Consider the following 23,281-nt stretch of genomic DNA (forward strand, 5'->3'; position numbering starts at 1 on the left):
TTCTCTTTTTCGGCATGTATAGCTTCAAACATATGTAAACTATTTTCTTCTCTAAGGATTGCTTATGATTTTGAAATCATGACATTGGAGATGAATAGTTGTAGAGAACATAGGGTAATTTATATTACCATAACCTTACTAAACCATATACATTTCCATAACCTTACTTAAGCAGGATCTGCTTACCCTTCCAGAGCCCCTGAGATCAACCCCAGTTTTTGGTGGGGTTTGTGTTGCTGTTGTACCCCTATTTGTGACATTTTTACCTATTGTGTTTGTTTTTTTCACACATCGTAGTCAATTTAATGGAATTTGATGCGACTGTCATACAAGTGATAGGTTTTGATAGCTTTAAAACCAGGTTTAATACACCATTTTCTACACTTTTGAATTTTCCTCAGAGTTCAGTATTTTTGTGATTTTACTTTTTACTACACAGTTTTTATTCTATATAATTTTATAAGACTTCCTATATATTCAAATATCTCATATTGTGAAAAGCAATATAATGGGAATAAACGCAAACATTGCATTAGTTTGCTCAGGTTAACAGTTTTGAAATTTTATTTATTGTTATAAGCAATGACTGATAGTTTTAACTTAAATCATTGATTAACAAGCATTCTGAAAGTATTGCATGGCAATACATAGTCCCCTACCGGTTAAAATTTCATTATAGTGGAACAAAATGCTATACTTGATCTATAACTTGTCATGATGTAAACTACATACCAGTTATCAAATCAATATCTTCAAGCATGACCAAAAAAAAGGGTGGAAAACAGATTATTTGGGTGACCATATGCATGGACCATAACTCTGGACAAAATCATCAGAACGGAACAAAATTCGAACTTGATCTGTAACTTGTCATGATGAAATTAAACAACAAATATCGAATCAATATCTTCAAGCAGGAAGAAAAAAATGTGGAAAACTGATTTGCCAGACTCAGACAGACAGACAGACGGACAGAGTGCAAACCTAGAGTCCCCTTCGACTTCGTGGGTAGGGGACTAATTACAAATTATTACTGCACTGATTGTGCAAGCAAAATGTAGACCCACTTGAAAATCTTTATATATGCAAATTTATAAAATTTTGTCTTTTCGATTGAAAAAAAATCTGGTTAATCCTTAATCTTCATTTTCAGACTTAATTTACAGAAGCATTCAATGTGGTGTATATCAAAAGTAATAGGTAAATTATTAAATATATCATTTAAAAAAAATACCAAACATCTAACAAGAAATAAGATTCGTGCATTGAGTTGTGTAATAAAGGGTCTTGGTTTAATTATGTTATACTAAAGTTAGGTTATTTGGTCAATAGCATTGGCTTTAAGATGATGGGACATTCCAGTTAAGGCTCCATCTTGTCTCTGATTGTTTGTTAATCAAGGCAGTTTTCAACCATGTTGTATCAGTATTCTTACCTTTTAAAAATTATCAAACTAGTAAGAAAATTGAGAAAACTAGACATACATATTTGAATATGAACTGCGCTAAAGATATACCCCAAATTTTCACAGTTCATTAAATCATTATTTTTATGTAAACAGACATTAAAATTATTGGGAACTATATTTCAGTGTGTATAGATATAACTGCTTACCTGGCTACATAAACCCTCCAACAACTATATAACAGCTAAAAAATTAGCAAATGAAGTCATTTGGCACAAGAGAAATAGTCTTGTTGGAGGAGACAATGGGTTTTGAAAGAAAACTTTCGAATTTAAGACAGTGACACCTAAATATTGTGAGCTAAAGAGATCTTTAGTACTGTATTCCAATGTTCTATATGAGAACTATTAATAGGATTGTCAAAACGATCATTAATGACTAACTGGATATTCATAGTGAGTGAGTGTTATACCAATGCAGATTTTATGAGACGATTGAATTTGCTAAGTGACAACAAAAAGTCACCTTGCTAACACTGTTACAACAAACAGAGAGCTCCAAACAAAGCCAATATAAGAGTATCTTTAAACAATTCATAATAAATTTTATTAAAATCAACAGCATATAATTTTTTTCAGCAACTTATGTTTTATGACTTCAAAAACAGTTGGTTAACAATCCTCATTGGAAATAAATGTGTAACAAATAAAATGCTCCGCTGCGCAGCTTGATACGACCACAGATGTCGAACCCTGAACAGTTGGGGCAAGTATGGATACAACATTCAAGCTTGATACAGCTCTGAATTTGGATTGTGATTAAATATTTGACACAGCAAAGGTTTCTGACACAGAATGAATGTGGTCTAAGAACTTAAATTTTTTTAATTTACCTGTTATGGTCCAATATCCAAAATCTAAATACATGGTTAGATTCAGCATATCAAAGAATCCAAAGTATTCAATTTTTGATGAAATCAAACAAAGTTTAATTTTGGACCCTTTTGACCTCAATGTGGACCAGTTTGATAACGGGGCCCAAAAATCAAAATACATGGTTAGATTCAGCATATCAAAGAACCCCATATATTCAATTTTTGTTGAAATCAAACAAAGTTTAATTTTGAACCCCAACTTGGACCAACTTGAAAACTGGGCCCATAATCAAAAATCTAAACACATGTTTAGATTCAGCATATCAAAGAACCCCAAGAATTCAATTTTTGTTAAAATCAAACTAAGTTTAATTTTGGACCCTTTGGACCTTTATGTAGACCAATTAAAAAAACGGGACCCAAAATTAAAAATCTAAATACACGGTTAGATTTGGCATATCAAAGAACCCCAATAATTCAATTTTTGATGAAATCAAACAAAGTTTAATTTTGGACCCTTTTGACCTCAATATGAACCAATTTGATAGCGGGGCCCACAAATAAAAAATCTAAATACATGGTTATATTCAGCATATCAAAGAACCCCATATATTCAATTTTTGTTGAAATCCAACAAAGTTTAATTTTGGACCCCAATTTGGACCAGCTTGAAAACTGGGCCCAAAATCAAAAATCTAAATACATGTTTAGATTCAGCATATCAAAGAACCCCATATATTCAATTTTTGTTAAAATCAAACTAAGTTTAATTTTGGACCCTTTGGACCTTAATGTAGACCAATTTGAAAACTGGACCCAAAATTAAAAATCTAAATACACGGTTAGATTTGGCATAACAAATAAATAAATGTGGTCAAAGATTTTACAAATCTAATGCGCCATACTGTGCAATTAAAGATTACTTCTTGAAATTTTTCAATATTTGAAATTTGAAAAAAAAAAAATATTTGAAGAATAATTCTTTTTAATTTCTGAAATCTGAAATGAGAAAAAATTGACCCCCACAATTTCTTTTTACCCCCCCCCCCCCTTTTTCCCCAAAAAAATTCTTTCCCTCAAGATATGGTCATAATCTCAATTCAAATTTCCAATGGAATTTGCAACCATAATTATCCATTTAAATTTACCATAGTGCTAACTTAATCTATTTTATAATAGAATTTAAAATATGGTGTCAAATCTTTCATATGGATTTTTTTGTAAAAAAAAAAAGATGCAACATTTGCAGATATTTTTACTGGTCTTCCTTTATAAATATGCATTTCTTTAAACATAATTTAAAAGCAGTGTAAGGGAAGTAATCAAAACGTTGTATGTGGATTACCTCCCTTACACTGTTTTAAATTGTCTTAATTGTTCATTAACCATTACTTTATACATTATTTAAAAGCAGTGTAAGGGAGGTAATTCAAATGATGTATTTGATTTATCTCCCTTACACTGCTTTAAATTATGTTTTGTACTAAAGTATTTGTCCATATAAAAATGCTTGTTTTTTGCCCCTTTTTTTGCCCCTAATTCCTAAAATTTTGAGGCAATTACCCCCAAAATCAATCCCAGCATTCCCTTTGTGATATGGAACCTTGTGGTACAATGTCAGAGAGATCCATACACTAACACACAATTTATGTCTGGAAGTTACAAAAATGCTTATTTTTGGCCCCTAATTCCTTAACTGTTGGTACCATATCCCCCAAAATCAATCCCAACCTTCCTTTTGTGGTATTGAACCTTATGGTAAAATTTCATAGAGATCCATTCACTTAGACTAAAGTTAGAGTGCGAAAAACCAATGTGTCTTCGGACGACGACAACGACTACGACGACGACGATGCCTACGTCATACCAATATACGATCGCAAAATTTGTTTGCGACGTATAAAAATAATTTACATGATAACAACAAACAATTGATACTTAACAAAAGATTGATCAAAATTCTCAGGATTAACATATTAAATACTACTGTAGAAACATTAATTTTTCATGGAATTAAAAGTTCCAGGTTGTGTATCTAATTTTCATTTCATGAGGATTTATTTTTGTGGTTTCCAGTATGTAAAAATAATAATATTTTTTGTAGGTTACAATTTAGTTTGGGTTTAAATGTCTTGGATACTATCTATCCACGAAATAAACGAAATAAAATGAATATTGCAGATATAAATTTGACGTTCAAACAGGCAATCTATTCATGGCATAGTTATAATGGTATCCTTTACTTTTTCAAACTTCATTTTTTTTTGTTCTGTGCTAAACAAATGTAATGCATAAGGATATTAAGGACAAATGTAACCATTCTTCAACATAAATCAATTCACTAAACTGAATTTACACTCAAGGGAAATAACTATGGATGTAAATTTCTTAAAACATAAGGACTTAAGTACTCGCGCAGTCAACAAACAGGTTAGGAAAAGTTCATTTTTTCAAATGGAAGAAAAAATTCAGCACTGGTCCTAAAGACCTCAATTTTAATGCATACAATTCATTCACTTACTATTTTGACAGGTTAATTTTAATTGGAAATCATTAAAATATGTGTAAATACAAAGAAGTACATGAATAGAACATAGTAATGTATAAGAAATGTTTCTGCAGTTTCTACTTTTATAAAATATATGTAATATAAATATATAATGATCTTAAAAACATTCCATAGTTTTGCATGTCATAAATAAAATCATACAATACATATAATGAAAGACATTTTTAAAAAATTTTAAAAAAGGAAAATACTTGTTTTTTTAAAAAATATGATAAGAAATACACATACATGAATAAATTTGTTTTTGACATGAGAACTTCTTTATCACTGATATATTACAATTGTTTTATTTCTGAGATATGGATCTGAATGAAAAACATTAAAAGGTCACTCATTCATGAACTGTATCGCACAAAAATAATATGAATCAACAGTGTCGTATAACATGTGAATGGAGGTGAAATATAACATATTGCCATAAGTTTCCGAAGAAATGGACCTACGAAACAAAACTTAATCAAAATTACTAGAGTATAAAATATGTCATAATGATAGTGACAAAGTTTGTTGACCTGCTTTGTTATTTGAAAGAAGGCCATATTTGTAAAATACCATTGACCTTTACCAAAATTTTCTGAATAATTACACCTTATATAAGAATGCCGGATTTTGATTGGTTGTTAGCCAGTGTATTTTTCCCATATTCTAACATTTTTTCCTCATTTCAAACGAATTTGCCTGTTTTTTCACCACTGCCGGTAAATTTGCCTCAAATTTCCCTCTCTGTCGTGGTATTTGCCATTTTGGATATTCCTTTTTTTTACCCTCGCGAGCCTGTTCACGCCAAAATTATTCGGAACCTTATTCACTTTATCCCGACAACATGGCTAAGCACTATTGATTGAGTTAAACCGAAAACTGTCAGAAATATACATATAAAGAGGGGAAAAAAATGTCTATACAAATGAATGATTTAATGATGGAATAACAATGACATTAACACATATAGATACCATGACGTTACAAAAAGACAGCACTAACGCATATAAGTACATGTATAATTCCCGCGGTACTACGATTTCCCTTCACATGTACAGACAGTTTCAAACAAAATCTATTCGGTGTAATTAAACAGATATATCATGTTATGGAGGGTTATTTGCGAAAAATACCAGTCTTGGGACCAAATTTCCCTTGCCTAGCGGCTTGGGAAATTTCACCGCCCCTTGATTTTTCACAAATACCCCTATCTGTTCAAAATGGAACTGAATGCAAAAATTTACCATAATGGAAGGGAGCTTACTTTTACAAACCAAACACTAAAATGCTGGACAAGGGTATACCATAACAATTCCTTTTTTGATGGTTGTAAGAAAATTCAAACCAATACATTTTTATTGAAAGTTGATCAATCATGAATTTGAAGAATCTGCATACAGAACATTTCAGACAATTTTCAGAACTTTTCTGATTTCAGATATTACTATTTACAAATTACATGTTTTAAACAAAAAAAAATATTAGTGCACTTTGAACTGGAACTTTTTAAAATAGTGAACCCTTATTGAAAAAGTCATATAAAAGGAGAGTAAAACAATAATCCCTTTCATTTGGTCCAGTGTAGACTCATTTGGATGAAAATTAGTAAGTTTTACTTTTGGCCTCAATGAGATTTAGCACTAAACTTTAACCAAGATAAGACCTGACCAGCAGGGTTTCTATATTTGTCATAAAAATGTTCAATTGTTTTAAGGAAGTATTGTTTAGATATTTATTCGAAATGCATATCTATTCAACTTAGGAATAATATTTAAAATCAGTCTTCTCTATCAATTTTGTAGAGAAAAGCCCTTTTATTTTGTATTTTTCAAGAGTCTTGTGGGTACAGGGAAGCTATGCATCACTTAGTAGCTTGTTAAAAGGAAGATTCATCAGTTACAAGAGTACACTTATATGAGTCAAAACTGTACTTATACTTATACATTCACTTATTAATTAATTTGAATAACTCTTCCAAATAATAATATAAAACTAAGCTACAACAATCAGCCATTTCATTTTTCATCCAAAAAATTACTTCTGATTAACATTTGCTGATTTTTACATCAGAGATTCTGATCATAGAAACCAAAATTCTAATAGTATATAATACAGCCATCATACTCTACAAAGGGTTTACATTGAATCACATAAACTTTTTTGAAATTGATCAATCAAAGGTTCCCATGTGTTTAAAAGAAAACTTTTGCTGGGTTCATGATACCCTTGGGATCTAATGTTTGTTTTATCTGTTGCATCACCTGGATACCAGTTTCTCCTATCTCTTGTACCAGTAACTCTCTCTTTCCCTGTCCTATGCCATGCTCTCCTGTGCAGGTTCCATTCATCTCCAAAGACATCCTGAGAAGTAAATGTATCAGCAATACAAATAATGCTTTTTTACTTTATTGGCAAGTATTGTAAAAAAACAAACTAATTTCAGTATTTATAAGACTAAAAAACTAAGAATATCTCAAAAATTCTTCGCCTTTCCCTCATAAATATGACAAAGTCCATGTTTTTATATGGGAAATCCCTAAAAATCACTTGGATAAAAGATGGAAAATAAGAAGTGCATATAATTCCATTAGATAATCAAAATTCTCTAAAAATGTTAAAAGAGTTACAGAATGCATATGGATAGTCAAAATAATATATACAACATATAAGTTATTTATCAAAAAAGTGTTTTTATTTTGATTCTGAATATATATTCAAAATGGAGAATACATGTGGACATGCAGGTATGCTTTGGTGAGGAAAGTAAAAGATATGTTGGAAAAGAGAAAGTGGGTAGTATGATGATAAGGGAGTTTTTTATGAACGTCGTTAGCATAACAAATAATATATACTATATGTTTTTTGATAAGACTAAGTTAAAGATGGGAGATAATGACGATTAATTATTTTGATCTTTTATGTGTTAGTAGAAAGGAAAGTAATAAATGAACTTACTCAGCAATTTTATTAGATACATCTTTAACTATTTGTACTTCTTTTGGATTATTTGGATCTGCCAAAAACAGTGTGTGGAAATTCCCATCACCCACATGACCCAACATGAAGGAATCTACAAAATAAACAACTTACAAAGCCATTTTCTTTGAAACTTCTTGGATCTTTTGTAATTCTTCAGGGTTATTTTGATCCACAGGAAAGAAAACATGGAAATTTCCATCCCCAACATGGCCAACTATAGGTCCTATAGAAAATATAATTCATAATGTCAAGACTTGACCATATCTTCCAGGTAAATGTGATAGTTTATAACTAATTGTAACAGTTTCTGCTCTAACCATCTGCAGATGGAATGTAAATCTTAATGGTCATTTGTTGAGTTTTATTATCTAAGTGCTTTTTGTTTTTGAATAATTCGGCTTAAATCATGTTAATAGCAGATCTTTGACTATGTCTTTTAATTTCATTATTAACTTGTATAGACTCAGGACAATTTAGAGCTTGGGATATTGTTTTAGACACCTGTTTATCATTGAGGACTGTATGTTGCCCTGTAGATGTCTTCTTGTTAATTTTGTTGTTAGATTGCTGTCTCATTGACGTATATCTCACATTTCTTTTTATTCATATTGATATGGGGAAAAAAAACATTCAATATTGCCATTATAATATTGAAACAGCTTCCTATTAAAAAGTAAATGATTATAATTTGATTGATCCATATCAGAGAAGTAGATAATTTCTATGTAATAGTAATTAAATCTCTCTGTTAACAGGGACAAAAATAAATATATTATTTAGTGATGAAGAAAATAAATTAATTGTGGAAAGAAAGAATTCTTTTTTCAGCGAATAATTAAACAGAGCAAAGTAAATAATAAAAAGGTTCCATATAGAATCCTACAAGCTTTTATTTGTGTGTTATATAATCCTACAAAACAGATCTTACTTTTGTTTTTCACCTTAAAGGTCAATTAAAGATTTCAATATGATGTTGGGAGAAAGTCATACCTACAAGAGATGCCAATATGGCCTCATTGGAAGTTATATTTCTTGCCATATTAATTCTTTGATATGAGATGAACTTTGATAACTTACCACAAACTCCTGCCTTGGTAATTTCTTCCTTAGATCTTTTAATTATTTCTGGTAACTTAAGAGTTCTTGCCATAATGAGATGAACTTTGATAACTTACCACAAACTCCTGCCTTGGTAATTTCTTCCTTAGATCTTTTAATTATTTCTGGTAACTTAGAGTTCTTGCCATAATGAGATGAACTTTGATAACTTACCACAAACTCCTGCCTTGGTAATTTCTTCCTTAGATCTTTTAATTATTTCTGGTAACTTAAGAGTTCTTGCCATAATGAGATGAACTTTGATAACTTACCACAAACTCCTGCCTTGGTAATTTCTTCCTTAGATCTTTTAATTATTTCTGGTAACTTAAGAGTTCTTGCCATAATGAGATGAACTTTGATAACTTACCACAAACTCCTGCCTTGGTAATTTCTTCCTTAGATCTTTTAATTATTTCTGGTAACTTAGAGTTCTTGCCATAATGAGATGAACTTTGATAACTTACCACAAACTCCTGCCTTGGTAATTTCTTCCTTAGATCTTTTAATTATTTCTGGTAACTTAGAGTTCTTGCCATAATGAGATGAACTTTGATAACTTACCACAAACTCCTGCCTTGGTAATTTCTTCCTTAGATCTTTTAATTATTTCTGGTAACTTAGAGTTCTTGCCATAATGAGATGAACTTTGATAACTTACCACAAACTCCTGCCTTGGTAATTTCTTCCTTAGATCTTTTAATTATTTCTGGTAACTTTGAGTTCTTGCCATTATGAGATGAACTTTGATAACTTACCACACACTCCTGCCTTGGTAATTTCTTCCTTAGATCTTTTAATTATTTCTGGTAACTTAGAGACAGGAACACAAACATCGGTGGAATATGGCTGAAAATAATGTTTATAAAGAAGTTCTCAGATGGACATTGCATTGCATTACATTGTCATTTTGGGACCTTTTAAAGCTGACTGTGCGGTATTGGCTTTGCTCATTGTTGAAGGCTGTACGGTGACCTATAGCTGTTAATTTCTGTGTCATTTGGTCTCTTGTGGAGAGTTGTCTCATTGGCAATCATACTACATCTTCTTTTTTATATTGCAATAATGATCTTGATAGCAACTTCAAAATGTTTTTCTTACAATTATCCATAATTTTATAAAAGTACAAAAAGAATTGGAAGTTTCTTTTTATTTGTTAACTTACACATAATTATATTTTTCTGACTCTAGAGGTGTATGATTTTTTTATGAAAACTATTCATGTAGCCTTGAAATCTAACTTTGCTATAATGAAAATTAAAAAATAAAAGTGAATTATAGACACAAAAAAATGTTTGTTTTTGGTATTAAGATAATGGGAAAATTTTATAATCGGCAACAAACTGCAAATGTGGTCTCATAAAGCTATGATATTAAGTTTTTCAACAAAAAAAACAAGCCTGTCATGCCTTAACTTATCACACACCTTACTGCCAGGTTTTAGAGCCATACATGCATATAAAATGTCATGTCTAGCTTTCCATAAATGACTTCTTTCTTCTGGATCTTTAGCCCATTTGAAATCTGAACCATTATTCATGCTGCATAAATCAGCTGGAAGAAAATAGTTTTTTTTTTATGTCAGTTATAATTCTTTCCCTTTTGATATATATTTTTTTTCAAATATAATGGTTATCCACAGAGAAAATAAGAACAAAAGATGTATAAATTTTGTTTTTTCGTCAAAATATGACAAAATTACCAAGTTTGATACACATTTATGATTCAGGAATATCCAGTATAAATAAGGATAACGTCAGAAGTGCTTTTCAAACTAACACAGTGGTAACTTATTATGATAGTAGGTTTATGAATTAATTCTAAAATGTTCAAAAACCTTTTCCTTAATTGTTTTTTAAATGTTTTTATTATGGGCTCATAATTCTCCAATCATCTGAGCAATGCATTTGTTTGTGGTTAATATTGTAAATTACGGATTTCGGTCATAGCTGGTCTTTGATTCTCCTCCAATCTGTGGTTTGTATCAAATTTTCAATGGCGGACAAAGGAAAATAAAAAAAAACAAACAATCTTTGATGTTCAAGTTGGATAGGAATATGAAATTTATAATGCAATAAATGGATCAAACATTAACTTAAGGTCATTATAATCACATTTTAATGAAGTGATACATTATTTGCCGAAAATCAGAACCTTATGATGTACGCTCAAGTTTGAAGTGCTGGAAGTGAATGAAATACTTTGATCGGTTGGCATAAACAGTTGTTCCTTTGAAATATCATACAACCAGTCTGCAAATTCAATGGGCTTAGTTCTTAATTCTATTTGACATATCTGGCACTTTAGCCAGATTTGTACTAAAGAACGAAAATGGCACTGATAAAAACAAACTTTTTCTCTTGGATTTCTACTTCATTCTAAGTCAATCGAAAAACATGAAAAAAATGCAAAATACATCTATAAATTAGTGTTTAGAAACTTCAACAGTCCACCATTGTCTTTAACGAAACTTGTTATTAATTGATTAGTCATGAAAACATAGGAAACTTATCATAGCAGAAGAAGATTCTAAATTTTGTAATTTGACCTGTTTGGCATCCCTCCGCATGAATCTACTTCACGAAAATGGCAGTCTCACCAAAACATAACAGCAATTGCTTAGAGAAAGATTGATTATAAGTTTTCAAATATTCTTTGATCCCTTTAGTTTCTATAGTTACCAACTAATGCTGCTTGTTCATCCAGAGATGAAGGAGTTCCAGTGAATTCTAAAAATAGCGATGGTGCAACTTTCATGTCCATTTTACTATACTTGTTTACTGCATCTATTGATACCTCATCTAAAAACTCTGAAAAAATAAATTATTCAAAACAATGATTCTGTTTTATTTTGTAAATTCTTTTGGTCTTTAAGTGTGACTAAAAGCTAAAGAAATTAATAATTTTGTTTTTTTTATTATCAAAACAATGGCTTTCTTGTTATCTATAACTTTTCATGGTATAAATTTAATGAAAAATTTGATATTGTCCAGAAGGTAGCATTTTATAAAGGTATGCTCATTTGATAAGGTAAATGCTGTAAACAAATTTGTTTTAGCAGATGCTTTCTGTCCCCTTCTGGTAGCCTGATCTAGTCAACTTCATGATGAATTCATATAAGAGAAGGTCAAAGAATGACATATTCACATTATATATCTACTTGCGTTATTCACTGAATAAACACTTGCAATAGATACTGGTAGTCGATTTATAGTAAAATGTTTTATCAGTTTTCAAAAGTAAAAAAATGTGTCTTGTTGAGTGCAGAGAATACAATTCTTGCAAAGATCAATATGTTATAATTCAGAAATATTTTATAATAATAATAATATATCAGATTGTTTCAAAGATAGATAAAATTTACCTATCCTGGCAATAGGGATACCACACTGCAATACCTGAACAGTTGTATCTACAGCACCCTGTACATCTGGGAAATGACAAACGGCTGACACAGTCTGAAATAAATACATTTCCCAAATAAACAGGTATGTGAAACACATGAGTTGATAACTTATCTCCCCAGTCTGTAGATTCATCATATTAATCTTCTAATAATAATGTGTGGAGTCCAGATGAGATTCAGATCCAGAATTTAATAAAAAGGGGGGCACCAAGGCAACATTAGGAGTTGGACATGTAAAAAGTCTATGTATTCACCATATATGTAGCGCCATAAGGGGCGGATAACACAATTTGTCAAAATTTTGTTAACTTTATAGGTCAATAACTTTTCTTCCCCACCCTCAAGATAATTAATTTCCCCTTGGTCTACTGCAAAAATTTCAAAATTGTTGAAAAATATGAGGAGACTTCTATCAACATCTTAGGACTGTTTAGTGCACTAAGCCACTTTTTGTCATTCTTCTTTGTTAGAAAGTAAATGAAATGAAACTAGAACTTTAACTTAACTCACAAAATGCTATCTCAACCCACAATAGTATTGGTATACTGAAGTAAGTTAATATGATTATCTCCTCTATACGTGTTGTGCACACATTCTCAGGTAGTGTTCTACAACAGTATGAAGGTACTTTTCAATATATTCCATGAATACCTTATGTAAAAATTCCTAAATCAGGCGGTATTTATCAGTAGTAAAGACAAGTAAAAGTACCGATTACCGCCTCCTAATGAATGGCCTGATGAAGTTTTTGCTTACAAGGTTCAGAGACAGACAGGGAGGTTTGAAGGGAAAATAAATATACAAAACCCTCAATACAGACTAAGAGGATAAGATATTTATAAGTAGTTGTACTTACTGCTTCTGGTATGCCAAAAAGTCGCAATGAAGCCTTTGTTATTATACCCAATGTCCCTTCTGATCCTACAAATAAGTTTGTAAGATTGTATCCAGCAGAAGTTTTCCTGGAATGAAAAGAATTGCATACTATAGCAAACTGCACATACGTAGTCAGCAAGTTTAAAGCCCATTCCAAAAAAACCCAAAACTTTTTAAGACTAATAAAGTTGATATTCAGATTTAAGTTTGACTATTAAATTCAGAGTGTCATGACCCAAAATAACATCATGAGAGACATCCTGGACACAGTTCTGAACTGTATGTTGACCTCGAGATGTCTTTTGCTTTTATATGTTGAGTTGCTGTCATTGATGTTTACCTCAAATCTCCTTTTATTCATAGTTAAGGGGCAAAAGTTTGACTTTTTGTATTTAGCTGAGTTGTTAAAAGAGGTATTGATGAGTTGTATTTCACTGATAATGTAACCTTTATATTCTAATGAGCGTTTAAAATGTTCTATGCAGTAAGTGGCATTTCCTTAAGTTAAAACAACTGACATACATAATATCAAAGTGGTAAATGGTCATGTCAAAATACAGTTAAGAAAAATAAAATTAATGTAATCACAATGATCAATATCAAAACACAACTATGACTATATGGTAAATGCCTGCTTTAGTTTGGACAACACAGTTCTAAACCAGCTATAGAAGAAGTGTGTAAGAAATATCTGGAGACTGCTTACTACTTAAAAAGGCTTTACAAATTATTTTTGCCCTTAAAAATTTGTATTTGTTTATATGGGGTGTAGAAAGATATAACAGAATATTATGTAAATTGTAATGTCAGATCTATTATGAAGGGTATTTTTTTTTTATATAAAAGCCAATGATTACAATAATTAATTTCGTATATCTCCTCTATTTGAATTTTAGAGTGATGGGATAGTGATTCTCCAACAAATAATGGTAAAAAACTGTCTGTGCAATACACACTTTTTATTTTCTTCGAATTAAAATATTAACAAATGGTGAATGCTTTAAGTAAAAAGAAAAAAGTTTAACAATTCTGAGTTTATTTTCAGTGTTTAACTATAGTCTGACATACCCTGGCATATACTGAGGATTTTTTTTTTGGTGGATACCAGTTTAGGGGAAATAGATTACTTGTCTAGGAAAACATTTCATAGCAAATCTAAATTATAGAATGCCAATTCCTTCATGCCTTAGATTCTCCAGCCACTAGACTATATGAATTACAGGTTTAGGCATCTGTAAACACTAACTTTGTCCTTCTTCCTTTCCCAGCAGTATTTATGATACGCCCATCAGCCAAAACTACTTCTAAATTTAGAACGTTTTCTCTCATTGTACCATATCTGACAGCATTTGTTCCTGATGCACTGGTGGAACACATTCCACACAGGGATGCATCAGCTCCAGGATCTGTAAACAGTCAGTAGCTGACAAATACTATCCTTACAATGTTTCATTATTACAATGTATTTTTATTATTACAATGTATTATTATTATTACATTGTATTACTATTATTACAATGTATCATCATTATAACTACATAACTTTCCATTAATTCAGATATATGCTTATCATATCCCTTCTTTCCCAAAATTATGCACACTAACTGCCAAACTAAAGTTAATGGGTCAAGTTGTCATTGTTACCAAATGAAATTTACTGAGTAGTTGCAAAAACTTAGAAGTATTTATTTTGTACAAAGTTGACCTCTAATTTTATCATTGAAACTTAAAAGTTGGAACTTTAAGTCAAACAAATTCAAACTATTGTTTTTTTTTCAGTTCAAAATAACGGAGAATAGAAAAATACTGAATTGAATTGACTATTACAGTGAAACCTTTAAAAATCAGACTCCTTAATCACTGAAGAATCTGTTCAGTTTAGACAATTTAGACTGGTGTTCAGTTTGTACTGATTGAAAACAAATATTGATGTTGATTTGAATGGACTTTGGGGCCAATCTGGTTTAGACAGTTTTTTTGTATTTACCAATAGGAAACCATAAGCCAGTGTCTCTGAGGTAATTGTTTAACTGCATTCTAGTCACTCCTGATTGTACAGTACAGTCAAAGTCTTCTGGGTTAACAGACAGAATTTCATTCATGTGAGTTAGGTCAACACACACTCCTCCCTAAAATACAAAATTTTATCAAATACAGATATATGAACATGGTTTTTTCATTTTCTGACTCACAAAAACTTTAAATGTACAAATTTTTTCAGATGAAGATTTTTTAATATTTCAAATATTTTTTTTCTGTATAATGTACACATTTCTAATTAAGTTCATTATTTATCTATCTACATGTGATTAAAACAATCATGTCAGCTGATAAAATCATCCAAAATACTATTATATGATGTTAGTATACATTTTAATTGCATTGATTATGTGATCTAATGAATTTAACTTACATGTATTTCAATATATTTATATATAAATCATTTATTGTCAAAGTAAAAGTATAAACGGGAAATTAGAGAGGAATTCCTTTTGAAATAACATTGTGGTATCTTATCATACAGTCATGGTTGAGAGTGAAGGTGTTTGACATATCAATGGCAGTTATATATACACACAGTATAGCTTTCTAAATTATGGAATTGTGCATTGTATCTAAAGATTATAAATACATCATATTCAGGAGAGGACTATCCAAGTCGTGAAATCTTCTGTCTAATCCTATTTGTTATCGTAAGAGCAAATAAAATATATGTAATTGAAATGGAATTAGACATATCTCATTTTAGTCCACTGACTATCAGTTCCAACTAAGGGAGATTACGTTACTAACACCAATAATTATGCCATCATTAATTGTATCTTGTATTCACAATAACTTGACTTTAAACTAGTGACATAATTAATACAGCATTAATGCCACCTTCTAATTTTATACCAAATAAAATCTGTGGTATCTCATTATCATTACACAGTATAGCTTTCTAACACAGAACAAGGGAGATAATTTATACCTTAACAGCATTAATGCCACCTTCTAATCCTGTACCTCAGTGGTATCTCATTATCATTACTATAGCATTATAACATACAACAAGGGAGATAATTGATACGTAACAGCATTAATGCCACCTTCTAATCCTGTACCTCATTATCATTACACAGTATAGCTTTTTAACTTAGAACAAGGGAGATAATTGATACGTAACAGCATTAATGCCACCTTCTAATCCTGTACCTCATTATCATTACACAGTATAGCTTTCTAACTTAAAACAAGGGAGATAATTTATACCTTCACAGCATTAATGCCACCTTCTAATCCTGTACCACTACCAAATGGAATCAATGGTATCTCATTATCATTACATAGAACTGCAATCTCGCTGACTTGTTCAACATTCTGTGGGAAAGTTACTACTTCTGGTGGACAACAACTGAAAAAAAAAAAAGAGCAAGAATGAGAACATGTTAAAAAATATGATAAGCTGAAATAACTTTCCTGGACTCATAAAAAATTAAAATATCAGCCGTGTGTTATGATATTAGGCTTTATTGGAAAGTTGAGTATAAAAAAAAAAGCTCAAAAGCTTTATATTGTGTCAAGCAGCTGATATTTTGCAATTACAATGTATTTGCATGGAAAATGCTATAACTAATTTACCACATAGCATTTATATGGTTTTCTGAGGGAAACATTATATTTTTTTTTTAGAAGCAAGATGTTAACTTCTAGTTCATTTGGTCTCTGGGCAAGAGTTTTCTCATTGGCAATCATACCACACCTTCTCATTTTATAACCAAAGAAAGACTTGATAAGGTGGGGACAAACTTACCTACATCAGGTCATACATTATGGCATTTGACAGTGATAAATCAGTGTCAGTTATGAAGGCCAGGTCAAATACATACATTGTATGGTGTCACAAAGCCAATATGGAATTTTATGCAGAGGTGAGGAATGTAATACAGACCCAGATAAGACCAATAACTACCTTTAATTAAAAATAATACCTTTAAAAACATTTGTATTGAGTATAGGAGAATGTCTCATTTCTTAGTTTTACCTTAATGTCAATTCAATGATGCAGACATAATATGTAAGCAATAAAAATTTGATATGACTGTAATATTACCTATGGTATGATTCATCTCTACCATGCTGCTCTCTAACTACCATTGCAGTTGACACATTTTTCTTGCCAACAATATCGGATAAGGCTGCTACTAGCCTGTCTGGAACTTTTACTATCTCTGCAGCCTGAAAATATATATTTTTAAAAGTATTTGGCTAGATTTATCCTTTCACAGATCCACTGAGGACTGTTCGATCAAGAAAAACTTTTTTGTGGACTTTGAAAGCACTAATATTTCTGTATGTTGTTGGACTATTCAGAAATCTTCTTACATGTACTGTATAGAATAATTAATTGGCCCTGAAAGACAAAACACATAAGACTTATTCATTGATTGATTTTTTATGTTAATCATCACTTTCAGCATCATTGGATATTTAGTGGCTGTCAGTTTTTACTGGTGAAGGAGTGCCCAGAGAGAACCACTAACCTTTGAAGGAAAACTGGCAATCCTAGCTCAATTAAGATTTGAGTCAAACGCACCTGTTTATGCAGGTTCAAACTCACAACCTCAGTGTTGACAGACTAGTGATGCAATGAACTACTTAGACCACTTGGCTACCGAGGCCTCTAGACCATAATATAAGAAAGCAGTACAACAAATTCCTACACATAGATGTAAATTTGTAAAAAAGTTCAATATTTGGGTAATTTAGGTATCAAATGAAAAGGAATCATTATTGAAACCTTCTTATAAGTTTATTTTGAATACTAACCAAAATACACAAAATTGAAATAGGAGGGCATATCTTACAAAATGCCTGTTTCTCAGATCAGAAGTTCTATTTTTGTACTTTCGAACTTCTGAGAACTCTTATATGCAATAAAAAAAGGTATATAAAATTAAAGATATATGTTAAATTCTTCGGCACAGGTCAGGATAATGTATTGTTTTTACATGAAATGACTGTCACCTTATTTAAACTTAAAATCACATGAAACTTCAAATTTAAAAAAAAAAGTTGAACATGTTTTATAGAATTGAATGGCCAAGTTTTACTATAAAACAAGTGTACGTGAACTTTCTTGTAACATTTAATCCTTCATATGATCAAAATCTTCATTAATGTACTGCTATTGAAATATTGTCTTCCCCATACACTAATTCGCCCCTATTTTCCATGACCTTAACTAAAAGACTTCTCATAAGAACTTCTGCCACCCCACAGCACAAGTGCGAGGGGAAAACTGTGATGAAAGAATTATACAAACATGCACTGAAAGGTCAGTATATACCCTGGTAATAACTGATTTTTAAAGTACAAATTTAATACAATAAATCATGTAACAACTGTTAAGGAAAAAATTAATCAACAAATGGAAACACTTGGAAAATATATAAAAAAAAATATCATGGCTCAATCAATTCACTTATTTGTCACATGCTCTGTGTTGATTGTTTATCAATGTCACAATCCTTTAAACTTCGGCAAAAAACTTGAAAGTTAAGAAGCTTGCGATCAGCAATCACTGAATGAATTATTATTTGTTGATAATATTTAATAGAGGACTTAGTTTAGTATACATGCATGCATTGGTTCAATAAATTCTATAACATTAAAATTACAAGAAACTCGTTTCATATGACTTTAAGACAAAATATCTTTGAATACTTGAAATTGCAGAATTTTACACAGAAGGCAATGGGACCAAGAATTTGTGAATTTATTCAATCCTATAACTGAAAAACAACTGCAATTCAAATTTTTGATATATACCAATTCCAAAAAAGAAGGGTCACATTTGTTATTAGCATGATTACTTGATTAGATTAAATCAACTTTTTTGATGAAAGATTCTTCTCATGTACATGTAAGATTACAGCTCTAAAAATTGCTACAATAAGTTATTCCAGCCTTCTTTGGGACATTCAACATGCATACAGTTAAGACTTAACCTGAATTTTCAATTTTAGCATCTTTTTAGATTGAAATCGCCAAAACATGTTGACTTGCTTGTGGTAAAAGGAAAGCTTTTTATGGCCACAACAAGTGGAGCATACCTGCAGTGATGCATGACATAGAACTCTTTTTTTCGAAAAACAATAGTACAGTGAAACCATCTGGAAGAGAACATCCCATGCTCAAAGACAGTTGAGGGTTTCAAGGCTGCCCTCCAACAGTTGGACTAACCAACTAGCTCTCCTTCCAGTACACAAATATCTGTGATGACACATCCTGCACTGTGTAACATACAGATGATGTAACAGTTTACCAAATCATAATTACCTTCACATCAATTTGGATAACTTGAAAAAATTCAGCTACCCGTCACTCAGTATAACTTTTGAAGGGAAAGTATAATTCAACTTTAACCATTTGTAGTCCTTGGTTCATCGAACCATGAGTGGTGGGGACGCTGTACAGTTAAAATTAAGTTTTATATATTTTTAGATCTTTAAATTTATACATCCTTTGGGAGAGGGAAGGTATGGTGTACCCCACATGAAGAATGACGGTAAAATATTTGTTAAAATAACGTTTCGGATAAATGTTTTACTCAATTTGACGCTAACGGTAGCTACAAAATGAGATTTGATGAATGATGATAAAAATTAAGGTTCATTTGACGTGAACTGTATTTAAAAACTGAAATTTGATGCTTGAAGATAAAGAGCTTCCATAAAACGAAGCACACAATATATGGAAAAGCGTAAAAAACAATAGTAAAGATGTAAAGGCAGGAGAAATAAAAGCAAGAATAAGTACTCAAACGTACATATTACAAGCCAAAAGAGCTAAGTTCGATCCGAAAGTTAACCCGATATGTACAATCTGTGAACAGGAAAATGAAGATCTAGAACATTTTATTCTACGCTGCAAAGAATTGGAGCAAATAAGATCTAAATATTGCTCAAAAATCGAACAGACAATAGATGAAATTGATACCTCAACATACAAGAAGATCATACAACAAGGGAATTTACTGCAGCTCATAATTGTACTAGCAAGAACATAAACTGTTGAATTGAAACTCTGGCTAGAAATATGTGCTATGAGATGCACATGCTGCGCACAAAAAGGATAAAAAACTTGAACACAAGTACAATATAAGTATAAGTCAACTTTTTTAAAATAAAATAGTTCCCTACTTTACCATCTTACTATTTTATGACTTATTAGGACCTAAATTAAATTTTTTGCAAAGTTTTAAGATATCAAGTACCTTTAAAGAATAATAATAAGATCCGAAATAAGGTAATTTTAAACTGTGAAGGAAAACATGTATATATGTTGAATTGTTCTAAACCCCAACCCTTTTACATAAGTCTTATAAAATAACCTTCTCATTATAAATTCTGATGTACATATAGCACCTTTAACTAACTATTATAAGAAAGTTTAATTCAAGACCACTTAAATTCTAAATTCTTATTTGTAAATATATCCAGTTCTAACTTAACTTGTTCTTACACCTCAGCACATTATGAATATTATTTTTAAAATTTTATGATGACAATCCTATGAATTAATTATCTCTTCTTCTTCTTTAAGTTTCTAGCGATCCTTCAATTATTGAAGATTATTCGCCGGGCGTCGACTTTAAAATTTTATAATTTACATTGTAGCAAGAAAAATAAAAAGAAACAAAATCAAAAAATCAAAATAATGTATGTACATTTGAATAATTTCATTTAGATAAAACTATATACATTTGATAACAAAATAGTTAAGGATAGAAAATGGGGATGAGAGCAGATTCTGAGATCATACTCTTGAATCCGTCTACTGTACTGCATGATACTATTTGTTGTGGCAGATGATTCCAATTTATAACTGTTCGTGGATAAAATGAATATTTATAACTGTCTTTAGATGTTTGTATTTGCCTAAATGAGTGTGGATTGCTATGTCTAGTTCTATTGTCTAGTCACTAAAACACAGCATTTCAGGTAAAAAATAAAATTATGGACACTAATTAATAGCAATTATGTCAATTCTGTATATCAGCTAGCAATTATGTCATTTCTATCAGGTTTGTTATATATTTATTAATGTATCTATATTTATTTCAGGCTGATGCATCAAAGATTGGGTTACTCCATGATCAGGTCAAAAGGTTGCTGAGAATCTTCTTGAAAAGAATTGTGAAGACATCGGTCATTGTTGCACACACAGATGTAACACAAGTTCCATATGATGTTGGTGACAATTTCCTTCCAGATGATAAACTTGTTGTGGGACTGCCATGCAGAGGTTACATTGCAGACCACCAAGATGAAATTGGTGTTGAAACAGAAAAGAAATTGTACAGGTTGGTATTACTTCTTGTTTTCAGTTGTTGTTGAGGTTGGTAATACTTGTACTTTTAATATGAAGGTATATTTAAATATGCAAATTGTAAAATTTTAAATGGACATGATCAATAACACAAATTTATCTTTATATTTTTCAGAACAGCCAGAAACTTTTATATAAAGATAGTATCCAAGATGGTTGATAAGTTTCCCTTCTCAGACACCACCTTGCAGGACATTGCTTTTATAAACCCTAGGATGAAAACCAAGATAGTATCTGACTCTGGTGAGTTTTTTCTGTAAATTATTTACAAAGAATTATGCATCTTAAACATTATCTATCATTTGCAATCATAACTACATGTGTGAGAGGACAACTAGCTATTTGATAGAGTATTCAATGGTATTCAAATTTTTTCTTTCTTTTTCAGTTACAAAGCTGGCTAACAGGTTTCCGGAGGCCATAGGGTGTGAAAATACAGCAGAACTTCTAGACCAGTTTACAGAGTACCAGCTGTTATCTCCTGATGATCTTCTCACCTTTGACCAGGACATATCATCATTCTGGGGAGAAATGGCAGAAGTTGATGACATCTTCAATGATAAAAAACATTTTAACACACTCTCAAAGCTTGCTAAAGCATTTTTAGTTTTACCAAACAGTAATGCTGATTGTGAAAGAGCCTTTTCGATAATCAAAAAGATATATACAGAATTTAGATCTGAGCTGAACAATGACACATTATGTGCACTGTTGTCATGCAAATTTAATGAAACTGACAGTTGCTATGAGTATCAGCCCAGTTGTGATGTGCTGAAAGCAGCAAAACAGGCCACCATTGAATATAAAAAAAGTTTACAGCTAAGAATGTTGTTTCTTTTTACATTAAAAAAATTGTATTAAAGATAAAAGAAGGTGTGGTATGAGTGCCAATGAGACAACTCTCCATCCAAGTCACAATTTGTTCATTTTAACTAGTCCGCATCGACGTCACACGTTTTTACACGCTTTTTGACATGTCATGTCATGACATGATTTCTCATTGTCAGAGGTTGGCAAGTATGGTCTAGTGGGATCAAAAGGTTATATGTAGGGACTGCAACAATTTCGTGTATAATTTTGTAGAAGAAGACAAGTCTGTATCGTAAACGCCTAATTTCAAGTGGGTACCAATTTAAATCTGTCATTGTTTCAGTAACTGTCAGAGCTGGTGTTTAATAATCATGGTTATGGAAGCGGTTGCAGGAGAAGCAATATTATAATATTAATTATTTAGTGTTTATTATCCACAATTAATGGAGGAATATACAAGTAACTGAACTGAACTGCTTCCTACTCTCTTGGGAGTGCTCCTTAGAGAGGGGGAAATTATAGTGAACAGTTAAAGTTACTTTTCCCGTTGTCCTAGCACTCCCTTTGTGTTGTGGTGGGGATTGTCTTTGTAAATATTGTTGAAAATACGTTAGTGACACATCTCCATTAATCCCGATAGGGAGTGTACACGGATTCCACTGTACCCTCGCAGCTCTCGAGGTGTGCTCCGAATAACGCCATTAACGGAGAGATCTACGTACATACATACAGGATACAGGCGACTTTAAGCAATCTGGTAAATTTGTCAATCATCAATTACCTGTGCAAGTCCTTTCCTGTCTACTGACTTATGATATGCACGCATCAAACTACGGAAAGAACTATTCCAAACTCTCTTACAAAACATTTTTTCGTGCCAAGGCCAGCTGATTTGTGATAAATAAGATA

At 31.3% G+C, this 23,281-nt stretch overlaps 1 protein-coding gene and 1 long non-coding RNA gene across 3 annotated transcripts; one reads left to right on the plus strand and one right to left on the minus strand.

Annotated features, from left to right (window-relative positions):
- Nucleotides 1-1,988: 1,988 nt before the first annotated feature.
- LOC127702523 (probable D-lactate dehydrogenase, mitochondrial) lies at nucleotides 1,989-23,279 on the minus strand. Of its 2 annotated transcripts, none has more exons than XM_052206762.1 (12): nucleotides 23,154-23,279; nucleotides 17,283-17,407; nucleotides 16,442-16,583; nucleotides 15,174-15,315; nucleotides 14,433-14,592; nucleotides 13,167-13,272; nucleotides 12,269-12,362; nucleotides 11,586-11,714; nucleotides 10,331-10,458; nucleotides 9,663-9,753; nucleotides 7,783-7,897; nucleotides 1,989-7,188 (listed from the first exon to the last, which is right to left on the minus strand). In XM_052206762.1, exons 1-12 carry the CDS (start codon nucleotides 23,238-23,240, stop codon nucleotides 7,020-7,022), a joined length of 1,488 nt encoding a protein of 495 aa, XP_052062722.1. In that variant the 5' UTR covers nucleotides 23,241-23,279; the 3' UTR covers nucleotides 1,989-7,019. The 2 variants fall into 2 exon arrangements, with proteins under 2 accessions (XP_052062722.1, XP_052062723.1); XM_052206763.1 differs by lacking the exon at nucleotides 7,783-7,897 and adding an exon at nucleotides 7,918-8,029.
- Nucleotides 21,301-22,692, plus strand: LOC127702547 (uncharacterized). The gene is made up of 3 exons (XR_007982480.1): nucleotides 21,301-21,536; nucleotides 21,678-21,805; nucleotides 21,951-22,692. It is a non-coding gene; the product is annotated as an uncharacterized LOC127702547 (long non-coding RNA).
- Nucleotides 23,280-23,281: the final 2 nt, after the last annotated feature.

The sequence above is a fragment of the Mytilus californianus genome, unplaced genomic scaffold (assembly GCF_021869535.1).
Source record: "Mytilus californianus isolate M0D057914Y unplaced genomic scaffold, xbMytCali1.0.p SCAF_5, whole genome shotgun sequence".
In the NCBI taxonomy this organism is placed as follows: Eukaryota; Metazoa; Mollusca; class Bivalvia; order Mytilida; family Mytilidae; genus Mytilus; species Mytilus californianus.

Bases quoted from the DNA above. Each gene is read 5' to 3' on its own strand.
- LOC127702523 (XM_052206762.1), bottom strand. From the start codon at position 23,240: ATGTTTTGTAAGAGAGTTTGGAATAGTTCTTTCCGTAGTTTGATGCGT. The intron at 17,408-23,153 runs GTAATTGATGAT...ATATATTTTCAG, and splicing joins ACAGGAAAGGACTTGCACAG to GCTGCAGAGATAGTAAAAGT. The intron at 11,715-12,268 runs GTAAATTTTATC...TTATTTTTTCAG, and splicing joins TATCCCTATTGCCAGGATAG to AGTTTTTAGATGAGGTATCA.